The sequence below is a fragment of the Perissodus microlepis genome, chromosome 12, assembly GCF_051167445.1.
Source record: "Perissodus microlepis isolate ML-2025 ecotype Zambia chromosome 12, ASM5116744v1, whole genome shotgun sequence".
NCBI classification, from domain to species: Eukaryota; Metazoa; Chordata; class Actinopteri; order Cichliformes; family Cichlidae; genus Perissodus; species Perissodus microlepis.
This window is the reverse complement of record NC_140472.1, coordinates 13912859-13927394: the sequence shown is the minus strand read 5'-3', so window position 1 is coordinate 13927394 and position 14536 is coordinate 13912859. Positions and strand designations below refer to the sequence as shown.

General features: G+C 38.8%; 3 protein-coding genes across 5 annotated transcripts; 1 reads left to right on the top strand and 2 right to left on the bottom strand.

The window, feature by feature from the left end:
* Positions 1-493: 493 nt before the first annotated feature.
* Positions 494-5702, bottom strand: nfu1 (NFU1 iron-sulfur cluster scaffold homolog (S. cerevisiae)). Its single transcript, XM_084947529.1, has 8 exons — positions 5573-5702; positions 3163-3263; positions 2809-2944; positions 1645-1711; positions 1433-1550; positions 1259-1322; positions 985-1159; positions 494-858 (listed from the first exon to the last, which is right to left on the bottom strand). Exons 1-8 carry the CDS (start codon positions 5629-5631, stop codon positions 826-828), a joined length of 753 nt encoding a protein of 250 aa, XP_084803655.1. The 5' UTR covers positions 5632-5702; the 3' UTR covers positions 494-825.
* Positions 5703-5708: 6 nt separating this feature from the next.
* c12h9orf78 (chromosome 12 C9orf78 homolog) lies at positions 5709-9585 on the top strand. The gene is made up of 9 exons (XM_084947528.1): positions 5709-5876; positions 6035-6094; positions 6222-6273; positions 6409-6479; positions 6561-6638; positions 6818-7015; positions 7180-7316; positions 7397-7501; positions 9064-9585. Exons 1-9 carry the CDS (start codon positions 5800-5802, stop codon positions 9159-9161), a joined length of 876 nt encoding a protein of 291 aa, XP_084803654.1. The 5' UTR covers positions 5709-5799; the 3' UTR covers positions 9162-9585.
* med22 (mediator complex subunit 22) lies at positions 9530-13733 on the bottom strand. 3 transcript variants are annotated; one of them, XM_084947533.1, is made up of 5 exons: positions 13649-13733; positions 13220-13373; positions 12635-12715; positions 11983-12191; positions 9530-10231 (listed from the first exon to the last, which is right to left on the bottom strand). In XM_084947533.1, the coding sequence occupies exons 2-5, from the start codon at positions 13340-13342 to the stop codon at positions 10039-10041; spliced, it is 606 nt and encodes a 201-aa protein (XP_084803659.1). In that variant the 5' UTR covers positions 13343-13373; positions 13649-13733; the 3' UTR covers positions 9530-10038. The 3 variants fall into 3 exon arrangements, with proteins under 3 accessions (XP_084803659.1, XP_084803656.1, XP_084803658.1); XM_084947530.1 differs by having other exon boundaries at positions 13592-13720; XM_084947532.1 differs by having other exon boundaries at positions 13602-13713.
* Positions 13734-14536: the final 803 nt, after the last annotated feature.

Sequence of the window (14536 nt, the reverse complement as noted above, 5' to 3'; positions counted from 1 at the left end):
AGCCTGTGTATGCTCTGGCGATTTTAGAATTACTGAGGTACAACGTCTCTGTAGAAATCCACCAATGCTTTTTAAAAATTTTTATATGCAAAATTGCCTTTTATGGTTTTTTGGTCTTACATAGTTTAAATGGTCCATATAATTTTAGTGGAAAATACCCACTTTCTATTTTACCTTCTTTTGGTCGCTCTGTTCATGTGTCACCACCCTGGATCATCTGCCTTCATCTGACCTTATTGGTAGTATCCTCTTATGCCGCACCAACCCTCTGCATGTCCTCCTCTTGCCTGGCAGCTACATCTTCAACAACCTTTGTCCAGTATATCAACCATCCGTCCTCTTGTGTTTCAACTGCTCAACTCGAGCTGTCCCCCTGACGTACTCATTTGTAGTCCTGTCCATATTGGTCATTGTCAATGGAAATCTGAGCATCTTCAACTGGGCCACTAGTTGGAACACTTATGTACAACAAAGCAGACAAATGGTCACAAAATATTATAACAAACTTTATTTATACACATACAATATACTGATTTTAAAACTAAAAGGCTGCTTTTCTTGCTTGACAGATGTGGAGTAATAAATTATTCCAGTCAGCTGTTCCTGTGACTGGGCTATTCTTGTTAAATACTGTCACTGTACCAAAAAAAACAAACAAAAAACAAAACAAACAGCTGGGAAACAACACATACGAGATTACATCTGAATTGATAATGGTGACTGTTTCTTTCACACAGCTGTGCTATCAAACACATTTTATTGCTACTATTGCTTGCATTAAAGTCGGTAGCTGGTAGAGACAGGAATGTGTATGATTTCAGTGGTTCAGACTTGAGCAGCCTCCTCCTCCTCCTTCACCTGGAAGACACGCATAAAAGCTCTTTACAGCTCAAGTGCTGAACATGAAATATAAATCAAGATGTCAGGATTAACATCTTAAAAATTAACAGTGTCCTAAAATCAAATGAGAGAAAGACAACAAACCTGTTCCACCGATTCAACCTCAGGTACATAAAACTGTAGCATGTTTTGGATGCCACTCTTCAAAGTCACAATTGAACTGGGGCAACTGGTGCAAGAGCCCTGCAGCTTCAGTTTAACAATGCCATCTTCAAATCCGTGGTATAGAACATCTCCCCCGTCCTCTTGCACAGTTGGCCTGATGGAGTGAGAACATTGACTTGTATTAGGCAAAAAACCCAAAAAGCATAGGAAGCAACAGGCCCTGAGGTCATAGTGCACCTTCATGAGTAGTTACCTTATTCGAGTCTCTAGTAGTTCTTTAATCATAGCAACTACCTCGTCGTCGTCGTCTGACGGTGCTGAAAGGAGAGGCAGAGATTGTTGTTCCTCAGCATTCAAAGCAGCTTGTTATTTCTGTCTAAGTCGATGTTTTGATAATGGGTAGACCACAGCTGTTTGAAAACCATACCTGTATCTGGGCTTGGCTGGCTGTCCTCGTTTACAACAGGAAGCCCGGAGGTAAAAAAGTCCATAATGGTAGCAAACACATCAGGCTTAATTACCTTCCATTCCAAATTTGGGTCAGCCTAAACGAAGAAGGATGAGAAACCAACCATACCCTTAGTTGTGGTATGCCAAGCTGTGCCAGTGCCAATTCTTACAAACTGGGCATGGCTTTACCTTTGTGATGGTAATAAAGTCAGGGCCCAGGAACACACTCTTGACTCCATCGATCCTAAAAAGCTGCCTGAAGACAATCACTGAGGTTTTATTACGCCACACTTAAAGATTCATCTTACACTTAATACAGAAGGTTGTGCAATGATTGTAACAAATAAATACACACATATAGACGTGCAAATTGTGTGCAGGTATCAGTCACATTTATTAACATAATATTTTAATGGGAATAGAATTAGAAAATAATATTTCTGTTCAAAATTGTGGCACCGCAGTGTCATCCAGATCAAGTAGAGGTAAAAGTGTTACACTGAGGATGTGAATCAGCAGCGTGCTGGGCTGTGAGAAGAGAGGTCTACTGTTTCTGTGCGTATCAGAGGTTACACCTTTTTTATATTTGGTAAGAATAAATGTTGTCTTGGTTACTGCCCTACCAACAAGGCATGTACTGGTAAATCAATCTTGTCATGTGACTAGCAGAAGTCAAACTATTAATCCATTCTTCTTCTGGCTGCTCCTTTTAGTTTTTGCCACAGTGGATCATCTGCCTCCTTCACTCCATCTCCATCGTTCTCCACTGTCACACTAATGTCCTCCTACATGACATCCACCAACCTTCTCTGGAGGTCCACCTATTTTCCTCCTGCCTGGAAGCTGTATATTCAACACCCTTTGTGCAGCATATCCACCATCACTTCTCTGCACATCTCACTTCCCTAACCCTTCTCTGCACAGACCATCTCAGCCTTGCCTGGCTCTCCAACTTTGTGTTTAAACTGCTCAACCTGAGCTGTCCCTCTGACATGCTCATTCTGATCCTGTCCATCCTGATCACTCTAAATAAAATATTTAGCATCTTCAACTCTGTCATCTCTATTTTTTTGTTTGTTTGTTTTTTGTCAGGGTCACTGTCTCCAAATTATACATCATAGCAGGTCTCACTACTATCTTGTAAAATGTCTCATTCACTCTTGCTGCTTTTCCTCTGTCACAAATCACCCCTGACACTCATCTCCATCCACTCCACCCAGTCAGTTATTTCACCTGTCGTGTGCACTGTCCACCGCACTAACCGCATGTATTAAAACTCATCTACCTACATCTGCTATGCTAAGATGACTGTTTGACATCAGGCATTTCTCTCAGACCAGTAATCTCACATACCTGGCTAAAGGTGAGCAGTGTGCCTCACGAGGGCCTGCAAAATTCATAGTTCCTGTTTCAAGAACTGTCCGGCCAGGCAGGAACTTCATGCTGTTTGGATTTGGTGTGTCCTGCGTCTGCACAAACATGGTCCTTCCTGGGAAGAGAAAAAACACAAAGAAGAAGAATGCAACATAAATCACCTTTTTTCATTAGATGGTGTCCTTATTTTGTGCAGCAACTCTTTACTTTATTGAACTGCAAGGCTAATGTCACGTGTCCTGCTCAAACAGCAGCTGCATCTATTGGGTTCAAGACAATCACTCCAGTATTAACACATTCAATGTTACACATGTGATTATTATGAATACAAACCAGGAACAATCCAGATGGGGTTTGAGGGCCATCTGTTTGAAACTCCTGTGGTATGTGAAGGCAAGTGTAATCCAGTGCTCTGAAACCCACTGACAGCAAGACTGAAAAATGCAGCAGATTAAGAAATTTAATACAACGCAGCTCACACTGATAAATGAATGGTGTTAGAAATCAAAATGTCAAGCATCCGTGCCAGCCCACTTCATCTAATGCCTTCCTCTCTGGAGCAGTGAAGTAATGATTTCAAAACATGAAGGTGTGGTGAGACTAATCCACTAAAATGATTTGGTGCACAGTGTTTGTACAACTAATCATTTGTAGCAGGAGTATTACAAACTGTTGCATAAGGCAACACGTAAAACAACCAAAGGGGTCATGAAGAGCTTAAAACGTTACACTGTGCAATCAGTATTTGTCTTACTTTAGCCAAGGAGAAAGAACTGTCTGTATCCAAACTGTCTGTATCATTTCACCGATAACTAAAAATTTATTTTTTATAAGACATTTGAATTACAAAATAGAAAACACAGACATACACTGTACAATTACAGGCAAAAATGGCACTGTATATGATATGCAAGGAAAGTGGACAACAGCAGAAATCTGCCTGATACTTTTATTTGGCGTTAGAGTTGCCTGAACCTGCTGATCTGCTGGGATTTTCCCAAACAACCATCTTCAGTGTTTAAAGGGAATTGTCATAAAGAGAGAAAATATCTGGTGAACAATGGTTCTCTGGGCTAAAGCACATTGTTAAGGTCAGAGGTCAAATGAGAATGAACCTGATACAAATTCAAACGCAAATAACAACTTATTACAACAGAAGAGCTTATCCAAATGCAAGACACATTGAAGCTTGAAACAGATGGGCTACAGCAGCAGAATACCACACTGTGTGGCACTCCTGTCTGCTAAGAACAGGAAACAGGATACTATTTACACAGGTAAACCAAAAATTGGAAAATGGAGCACTGCAAAATCGTTGCCTGGTCTCATGAATTTCAATTTCTTTTTTTAAACAATGTCTTTTTATTAAGAATTTTTCTTTAATACATATAAACAAAAAGAAAAGAAAAAGATTACAGTTGATATGTACATTCGGGATGAATTTCAATTTCTGCAGCGATGTTTGGATAGTACGGTCAGATTTGTCATGGCTCCATCCTGCCTTGTATCAATGGTTTAGGCTTCAGGTAGTGTAGCAATCGTGCAGATTTTTTTCTTAGTATACTTTGAGCCCCTTATTTCCATCTGAGGATAAATTGGGAATACGTGGAATGACATGCTGCTCACCATGTACATCCCTTTGTGAAAGTGGTTATAATGGCTTGCTTCTTTAACCCTTTATTTACAAGTGCTCTTTAAATGACAGTAACTGTTTCCGTTTTTGCTAAAGACATAATTCAAATGGTTCCAGAAGAAGGAGAAAACAGGCTTCATGGGATACTTAATTTATCATGGTAGCACAGGAAATTCACAAGGTAAAAAACAAACAAACAAACAAAAAAAAGGGCCTAAATTTTACCAAGTGAACTTCACATTGCCTTAACTCCTCAACCATTTTGGTCATGTCATGAAGAATTGAGGCAGTTCTTAAGGCAAAGGGGGTCCAACCCAGTACTAGAAAGACGTTTGTAATGACGTGTCTGAGTGTATAAGACCGTAGAAACACCAGCAGAAACAGAGTAATTGTGAGATATTGTCTCTTATGGAAAGTTATTTTAGTTTTGCCTTTTGTAATTAATTGTTATTTATATTTTGTTTTGATGTTTTAATCCAGTTTAGTTTGAGTTAGTTTACAGAGTGAGTGCAGATTGTTTTGTTTTTTTTGTTTTTATCACTTATTGAATTAAGGGCATATGTCGGAGGCAAGATTTAGTAAAATCAGTGCAGTTATAAACTTCTTAGGTGTAAATAAATATATCTACGAAAGCCTGATAAGGCAGTTTAATTTTTTTTTTAAAACCAAGCTAAACGATACTAAAACCTGTAATATTTTTGTTAACTATAATAACTGCAATAACTTATGGATATGAACTGTCGAGAGTAACGGTGTCCCTGTGTACAACTCAGGATAATCCAGAAAAAGCAGATTAGAATCGGGCTAAAGTTTTAGCACTTATGCAACAAAAACAAAAAAACTTTTTTTTAAGTTTGCAAAGGTTTGTTGTGGTTGATACTGACGACTTTAAGGTGTTAATAAGCGGCTGTATGGTGGAGACGTTTAAAGCAGTAAAACATCCCCACACCTCCCTGCTCTGTAGCTGACTGCGTCACTCCGCCGTTTAGCCAGCGTGCTACCGTTAGCCTGCCTGACCCTGATGCTTAACATGCCGACACATTCATGCACACATGAAATAAAGCAAAAACAGAAAACAATGCAGATATAGATAAATACAAAACAACTTACAGACGAGAAAGTCTTGCTGAAATACCCAACAATCTGCCGACCTGCCTGTAAGTCGCCATGTTTGTTATGGTTATCTAAACACAACGGAAGTGGCGTGGTAAATAAGGGGACGTGACGCACTATTATTGTACATTTGTTCGTCCCCCCTCTTATCCTAGCAGCAGCTACACTCAAGTCCAGCTTCTAGAAAACTCTGAAATAATTTTGTGTTGTATCTAAAAAAAAAAATGCCGTGTGGCAAAAATTTTAGAAGGAGAAGGGACTCGTCCGATGTGGAGGAGGATGAGACCACCGAAGAAGTCAGGTAGAGCCACCCGTTTAACCACAGGAATAAAAAAAGCCGTTTAGAGTAATGCTATGCATGCTAATGCTAATCGCTAAACGCAGATAGTTTGTTGTCGCATTTCATATAAGCTTCCCAGGTAATGTGTTTGCAATCGTTTGTGTTTCATGGATGTTTAGACATAAGGTAGAAGAGGCTAAAGAGCTACAGAGTCTGCGCAAACGACAGACCGGAATCAGGTAACGTGAATAAATCAAACCACAAACACGTTTCATCCAGTTACTTTACATGAAGTTTTACAGTCTGTGGTTTGAGCAGTTAAATACCGAATCACAGTTTTTTTTTTTTTATATTTCTTTTATTTAGTGTGACCGCCTTGTTGGTTGGAGAAAAACTTCCACCAGAGGCTGAAATTGAGGTAGGTAGTCAGTTTTGTAATATATATATATATATATATATATATATTTTTTAAATTGTAATATAGCTTCATTAACCAAGGTGTTTTGTTTTTTGAACTTACGTTTATTAAAATTATTTTGATTATTCCTCACAGAATGACCCATTTAAACTGAAGACTGGGGGAATTGTTGACATGAAGAAAGTGAAAGACAGGAATAGAGACATGTAAGTGAGTTTTTAACTATTTTTAGCATAATTGCTCTACGCTGTGCATTGATATGTCATCATTTCATGTTATGTATTCAGGACAGAAGATGAGACAGACCTCAACCTGGGGACGTCTTTTTCAGCCGAGACAAACAGAAGAGACGAGGATGCAGATATGTATGTGTGCTTTTTTTCTTTTTTGTTGTCCCAATGTCTGATTCTTTTCCCTCCACTTTAGTTAGATATAGCACAGATTACTTAGAAGAGACATTTCAAATCCCCAGCATTTAGGACACAATTTGAGATACCCTCACACTTGTTTACAACATGGTTTTATCATAAATTTATCCTCACAGGATGAAATATATTGAGACGGAACTAAAAAAGAAGAAGGGCCTGGTGGAGGCTGAGGAGCATAAAGTTAAAGTGAAGAATCCAGAGGACCACCTGTACGAGCTGCCCGAGAACATCCGAGTCAATTCTGCCAAGAAGACAGAGGAGATGTTGTCTAATCAGATGCTGAGTGGCATCCCTGAAGTTGATCTTGGCATTGAGTATGTACCGAGAATATTCTAGTAATCATCTACACTTATTTTAGACTCAGCAAGAGGAGTCTTTTGACTAAAACTGCATTTTTGCATGAGATATGGCACGAACGAATGCTGCTTTTTACTTGTAGCTTTACTAATGCAACTTGTGTATGTAATTTCTTTTCTAGTGCAAAGATAAAGAACATTATCCAGACAGAGGAGGCAAAAGCAAAGCTTTTGGCAGAACAAAGAAACAAGAAAAAAGACCATGGCACATCATTTGTACCCACGAACATCGCTGTTAACTACGTCCAACACAATCGATGTAAGTAATCTGAAGAGAGCGAGATATTCCACACCTAAATTAAAGCGGATTATACTGATCAAGCTGACTTTTTCTTTCAGTCTATCATGAGGATGCAAATGCACCGCAGAGACACCACAGACACAAAGAAGAACCCAAAGCAAGACCGCTGCGTGTGGGCGACACAGAGAAACCAGGTCCAGAGGGTAAGAGACTACAGATACGCTCAATGCTCAGTACACAGAAATAGTTCTATAACAGTTGGATAAACAAAAGAAAATGGGTGGGTGGAATCACCCCGGCGAGCAGGCAGTATGGACACTCGGCTTTGTGACTTTGAGATCAAGGTCAGAGGTCAAGTTTTCTGAAAATTATCTTAGCAATTTGGAGATTTTATCATCTCATAATTAGAGATGGACCGATCTGATATTACGTATCGGTATCGGTCCGATACTGACCTAAATTACTGGATCAGATATCGGAGAGAAATAAAAAATGTAATCCGATCCGAAGTATCACAAAATCACCTCACAAAACGCGCTACTTGGCGTAACCCAGCTCGGTGCGTCGGAGCAGTATATGTCACGTGATAGAGCGGTTATTGTCTGTGAGACCTGTTGGGCATTAACAAGGAAAGGGGGGCGCAAAGAAATATTTTTCTTTGTTATGTCATTTAAAAACTTTGAATAAATAATTATCTGAATCTTACAACAAAAGTGGTCACCTGATTAAATGTATAGAAATCCATTATCGTATATAGTAACTATTAGGTCTAATATATACCCTAGTAAGCTATAGTACTTTTTCCTTTGGGAAGGTACCATCTGTGCAGTCTGCAATTCTGTTGAAGAAAGATGTTGAATCTATTTAAATATTGTAGAAAAATAATTGATTATTGTGCATTTGTTTTACACTTGCATTAAATTAAAGTTGATTACATCGATTAAGGGAGGGGGGGTGGTTCCCTAATATTTTTGCTGGGAGTTGGTAACCCTATTAGTTAGGTAGGTAAGTACTCTTTAAAATACCAGAATAGGGAGGATGGTGTAGGTTTAAATTTATTAGATTGATCAGTGTTGCTGAACTATAAAATGTTTTGGGTGGAGTGTATTTTTTGCATACAGGTATAACAGAATAGCTTCAGTGTCTTTTTTTAAAACTTGAGTATGAACTTATACAAAATGCAGCAAGATATTTATAAAAAACAGTTTTATTGATTACAAAATACGCTATATCGGATTCATATCGGTATCGGCAGATATCCAAATTTATGATATCGGAATCGGTATCGGACATTAAAAAGTGGTATCGTGCCATCTCTACTCATAATGACAATAATTTCACAGAATCAAGAGAAATCGCTGCACACGAAGGGAGAAGGCTGTGACCTTGAGACCCTCATGAAGCAGTAAATTAAAAACAGGCATGAATCTGTAGTAGGAATGACTGCATAGACTCAAACACTTCAAAAACATTGCCAACTCAAAATTGAATAAAGTCTAAGTTGAAAACTGTCCTGAGGGCCAGACCTTTCAGAATGTGAAACTCTTGTTTTAAGTCACTGTCACTTGTGCATTTCCAAAAATAATATTTCTCAGTTTCAGGATTTTCTTCTTTTTATCCAAGCTAGATACAAACTGTATTACAATCATTGCATTTAATTTACTTTCAATGGCATCCCCCATTTGCTTGTGTGTCTGTGTGGGGATTTATTCAAAATCTTTTTGAAACCTTTAATCTGATTTCTAACTTATTTGTTCTTCCACAGCTCCGTCACCACCAAACTACCGCAAACGTCCAAACAATGAGAAGGCTACAGATGACTACCACTATGAGAAGTTCAAGAAGATGAATCGACGATATTGATGTGGATATATATAAAACCATTTTAAACTCAAGATTGGACCATAAATCATTTGAGGATCCCAAACGGCTTTTGATGGCATAGCTCTAACATCAGGGCCACACCGTGTAATTATTGTATATAGCTCCTGCTGTTCGTATACAGTACAGTTGTTAATGTCTCAGATGATTTCTTTTGCTCAGGATTGTCTTAAGTTTAAAAGACAGGAATACGTTAAGGATGCAGATTCTGGTCTTAAATTGGTCAGGATTTTTTTTTTTTTTTTAAATCAGTGACTTTTCCCTTTTTAAGTGTCCACTGTTACATGTTTAGCTGTAGATTTGTGTTTAAAGATTTCAGAAAAAAAAAAAAAAAAAAAAAGAACCAAAAATATTGTAATATTTGATTTAATCTGATGTGCAGTTAAATTAAACAGACAAAAGTAAACCAATGCCATTCTTAAAAAAAAATAAAATACATTTAATGCAAAGTCTAACACAGGAATATAAAAAAGTACTTGAGTTTCAAAGGTGAGTTTAAAGTTGTCTTCATTTTCTTTTAGTTTTACTGAACGTGATTCAAGTCTAGACTTTTTACAGTGGAGTTCTTTATCAAATATATCTTCTAGTTTGTAACTAAGCTTGATGCAGATCTTGGAAAGCAGCAGTTGCACTTAAGTGCCTACCACTCAACACAAGCATTTTAGGTGGTTTAATACAACAGTCTCTTATTTTTGTGATGTGTTAATCCAAAAGAAACCATTCATTGCAAAGTTTAAGTCCAGTTTTAAAGTCCTCGATACAAAAAAGTAGCAAGTCAAACAACGGTTCACAAGCTATAACTGAAACAAACTGATCCAAACTGGGCAAAAGAAAACCGACAGGTGTCCCCCTTTCCTCCTCACGGTTTCTCTACGGAGGCGGTCCCGTGTCCGTTAAGGTGGTGCTGGGGGTTCGTCTCCTGAGATGGAGGCCCGTCCACGTCCTCGTGCTCCCCGTGCATAGAACTGTTGCTGCTGTTCGCGGAGGCCCAACTGTCTCGACGGCGGTAGGCCTCGCACAGAGGCAGGTCAGTGCTGTCCCACTGACTGTAGCTTTGCAGAGCAGAAACCAGCAGGAGGCAAAGAATCAGTGCAGCACAGAAAGAGAGGAGCAGACGAGAGCAGCAGGTCAGAAACAAGCACAACCAACTCTGAGAGGAGCACGTGAAAGCACATTTGATAGAAGCACAGAGGTTATGCAGAAGCACCAGAAACAACTTACACATAAAACAGCAATTTATTCATGTGTTACTATTTAGAGGGATGACTGTTGATTAAGCTCAGCAGAAGGGTGAGAACAAGTGCTGATGGATCAGAAAAGCAGAGCAAGTGCACCGAGCATGGCAGACCCCAATTTGGCATGATGCAAACAGCTCAGTGACACCTCTTAACACTTGATCACAGAAAACAAGACAAACTACTTCAACATTTTGTCTCTACTTTATTTCTTAATCATCCTGGGTCTCTAGGAACAGCGGGCAAAAACTGGTAAACATGTACAACTGCACCGTGCGACTGTGGCTGACACTGATGTTAAGGTTACACCTTTTAGATTTTAGGGACGGAATGAAAAACATCTATTGTGGAAACTCTAAATAAATACCAGCAAACGTGTGTGTTTAACTGCACAGTCCATCCTTAAAATGTAACACAAAAGGCCATCGCAACTTTATTTGACTTAAATACTACATATAAATAATCTTAAATGGATTAAAATGATACTTTTACACACAGAAAAGAAAATATCTATAAATCCATATAGCTTTAGGACTTTAGGTGTATATACGTGTTCTTTGTAGTACCCAGCAAATTTCAACAATTCATCCATGGATACAACAGCAAATCAAGTGCTTTAAATGATAGATTTTTAATAAACTTTGTTCATTCTTTTCATTTTTTCTATTACTATAAATTAACAAGGAGTTCTCAATACTAAGATTTATAAATGCTGAATCTCTCCTGTGTACCAGATAATGTTGGGTAAACATCTCTCTAGGCCAGGGGACGGGAACTCCAGGCCTCAAGGGCCGGTGTCCTGCAGATTTTAGATACTACCCTGGATCAACACACCCGAATCAAATGATCAGTTCATTACCAGGCCTCTGGAGAACTTTCAAGACATTTTGAGGAGGCAATTTAGGCATTTATATCAGCTCTGTTTGGATCAAGGGCACATCTAAAACCTGCAGGACACCAGCCCTTGAGGCGTGGAGTTCCCCCACCCCTGCTCTAGGCCATCAGACGCTGCAGACTAGTTCCTAGGCAGTGACTAGTTGCTCTGCTGTGATTGGGTAGTTTTTAAATCAGACTGGTGATAACCAATCGCCTACTAATCACAAGGGACAATGAAAATATGAACAAGATCTTTTCCAAGAGCTTCATCAGTCACCTATCCATGAAACAACCAATCACAGCAGACTATAGTGGCTCTTCTAGTTGATTTGATCTAGCACCAACCATTAGAAGTAAAATCAGTAAATCTACTGTTTTTGGTTCCAAAGTGCTGATATTTAAGGGCATGCCACTTTAAGACTGAAGACCTCCCTCTAATCATCTCTTATAATGATTTCTTTTAAAAAGGTCAAGGCACGCACTAAATAGTAACAATGTAAAGGCGCTTGTGGTGAGATGAGGTTCATTACAAAGACCTATAACAATTTTGATGAAAAGCTCAGTTTAGACACTGTCACAAGCCCTTCCCAGGGCTCAGTGTAAATGGTGAAATGTGAAACAGCGGTGCCGGGAATGGGACGACAGAGGCGCAATGGGATGAGGGATGGGGGCAAGTATGAGCCTATTTATACCTGGAGGAGTAATATTCTTCCTCTAGCTCATACAGGTCGATGGCAATCTCGTCACGGAGTGACATGAGCTTCTTGTCGCACTCTTCCTGTAGCGAGCGGAGCTGCTGGTTCTGCAGGCTGATGGCGTCATTCACGGAGGGAAAGTCGTTCAGAATTAGGAACTGCTTCAGGTCAGAGACCAGCTTCATGAGGGACTCGCCGGCACGTACCTGGCACAGAAACATAGAAGAGGGGAAGCAGGTTTGAAAATGATCATAGCAATGACTTGTTAAAATGTCAATTTCTGCACAGAAAAGATTTTTCGCTAAGTGTAGAAACCGATTCATTCACAGGGCTGTAATGCGTCCGTCAGTTACATACAAACTACAACATTTCAATACAAAGGATACTGCAACAGTAAAGTGCAGCCCCAGATCTGACTCTTCGACAGAAAGCTAAAAGAACAGAACTAGTGTACACATCAACATGTTTAAAGTAATATGATAAATTACATGGATAATATGTTAACCTTTCATTCAAAGGAGTCTTTCTTGGAAACAGATGTAACCAGCTTTGGATTTTTTCTTCCCCACAGGTAACAGAAATAAATAACAATAAAGCCCTGAATATGTTGTATACGAGTGTGTTGTCAGGCGTTTTCTGCAGTACTTACAATGTTGGCTGCTCTGACATGCATCTCATAATGGTCCTGCTCTGCCTGAGTAGGTCGGGATACCTGTGTCTCATCCTCAATCTGGACAAAGAGATAAGTGGTAGAATATTATACTCGTCATAATGGCGTATTGTATTTACACCAACTTCTGACCGTACCATCCAAATGTCATGGCAGAAATCGAGAGTCCGACCAGGCAATGTTTGTACAATGTTGTTTTGGTGAATATGTACAAACTGTAGCCTCAGTTTCCTGCTCTTAGCTGACAGCAGTTCCGTCCAGTGTGACTTTCTGCTGCTGTAGCTGTAGCTCTTCTGCATACCTTGACTGTAGGGACTGGTTATTTTAATTACCAGTGCCTTCCTATTAGCCTAAAATATTCTGGCCATTCTTCAAGCATTAACACTGCACCTTCACACAGAGAACTGGTGCTCGTTGGTGCTCGCTTTGAACTTCAGCAGGTCGTCTTTGCCACATTATGATGTTCAAATGCGAGTAACAAGGCACGAAATGAGTTGTGAGCAGCTCTGATTGTAGTAAAAACACGAAAATACACAAAGAGTGAGGTGACAGTATGTCTGTTACCTTTGCTGTCTTGATTATTTCTGTGAAGTTGTCCATAATGGAGCGGATGTCATCTTTGAGCCTCTTGTTGTAGTTTTGCAGTAGAGTCTCTTTGCTCTGAGGAAGCACTCTCTGAGTAGTCATCGTGCCCGGGTAAACACACACCTCACGTCACCTGTGTACACCGAAATAACACACGCGGGCGCATTTAGGCGATGAAGCTTACAATAAAACAAAAAAGGCTAAACACATCATCAACGAGCACGCAAGTAGCTAGCACCGAAAGGCGCGTGCTTTCAAAACAAAAGCGAAGTCTCGCTCTCAAACAGTTTTCACATCTGTACCTGTATACGAATACACTTTAGTACGGATTATTGAATTACTGTTACATACCGCTTCTTACCACATATTCTACAATCACTTTTGTTTTCATATAAAACAAACTCCTACGTTAGCGCCTCCTCCTTCTCTTGAGGTTTGTGTGCTCACATCCGGTATCTCCCTGTAACACCGCACTCTACCGGTGCCTCCGGCAATTGCTCTCATGAATATATATATATATATATATATATATATATATATATATATATATATATATATATATATATATATATATATATACACACACACACACAATATATATATATATATATACATATATTTACAGATTTACAGTTTAAAATTCCCAATGAAATAAGGTAACAGCAATGTATTTAAGTAAAATATATAAATAACCAAAACAAAAGGTATTTTTAAAAATTCATCTAATATGCCATTTTTGTGAATGCATAAAGTCAACATGTTGTGTAAGAATGTGATCGGAGTTTAAATTGAAATGAAATGAAATTTAAGACAGCGTGCAATCCCCAAATTGGACATTTCTGTAGATGACCAAGGTATGTCTTAGATATAATAACGTGTTTATTTCTTTTACCAACAATCAGTCCACTAACCGATGAAAATAAATCTATTTTGCACACTAAGCATTGGAGGACCTACATTTAAGAAGAATGTACTTCAACCATAGTCTAACCATATGACCACAACTAGTTCATTTGGTAAAATAAATAAACCAATAGATACATAAATAAACAAACAGTTCTCCCTTCTTATGAACTACATCCAGAAGAGCAAAAAATGTAGGCAAATATGAGAACACCCAGGGTACCATTGTTAAAGATAGCATAACTAATTCAATTGAGAGAAAAAAACACAGTTGATCTTTATGAGGTAAGATGTGATCATTACTATTTATGTAAAATTTGGTTGATTTTTTTTTGTATGGAATGAGTCATCATTGTAAAGCCCTCATTGTATAGCAAAACCCAAAACCCATTA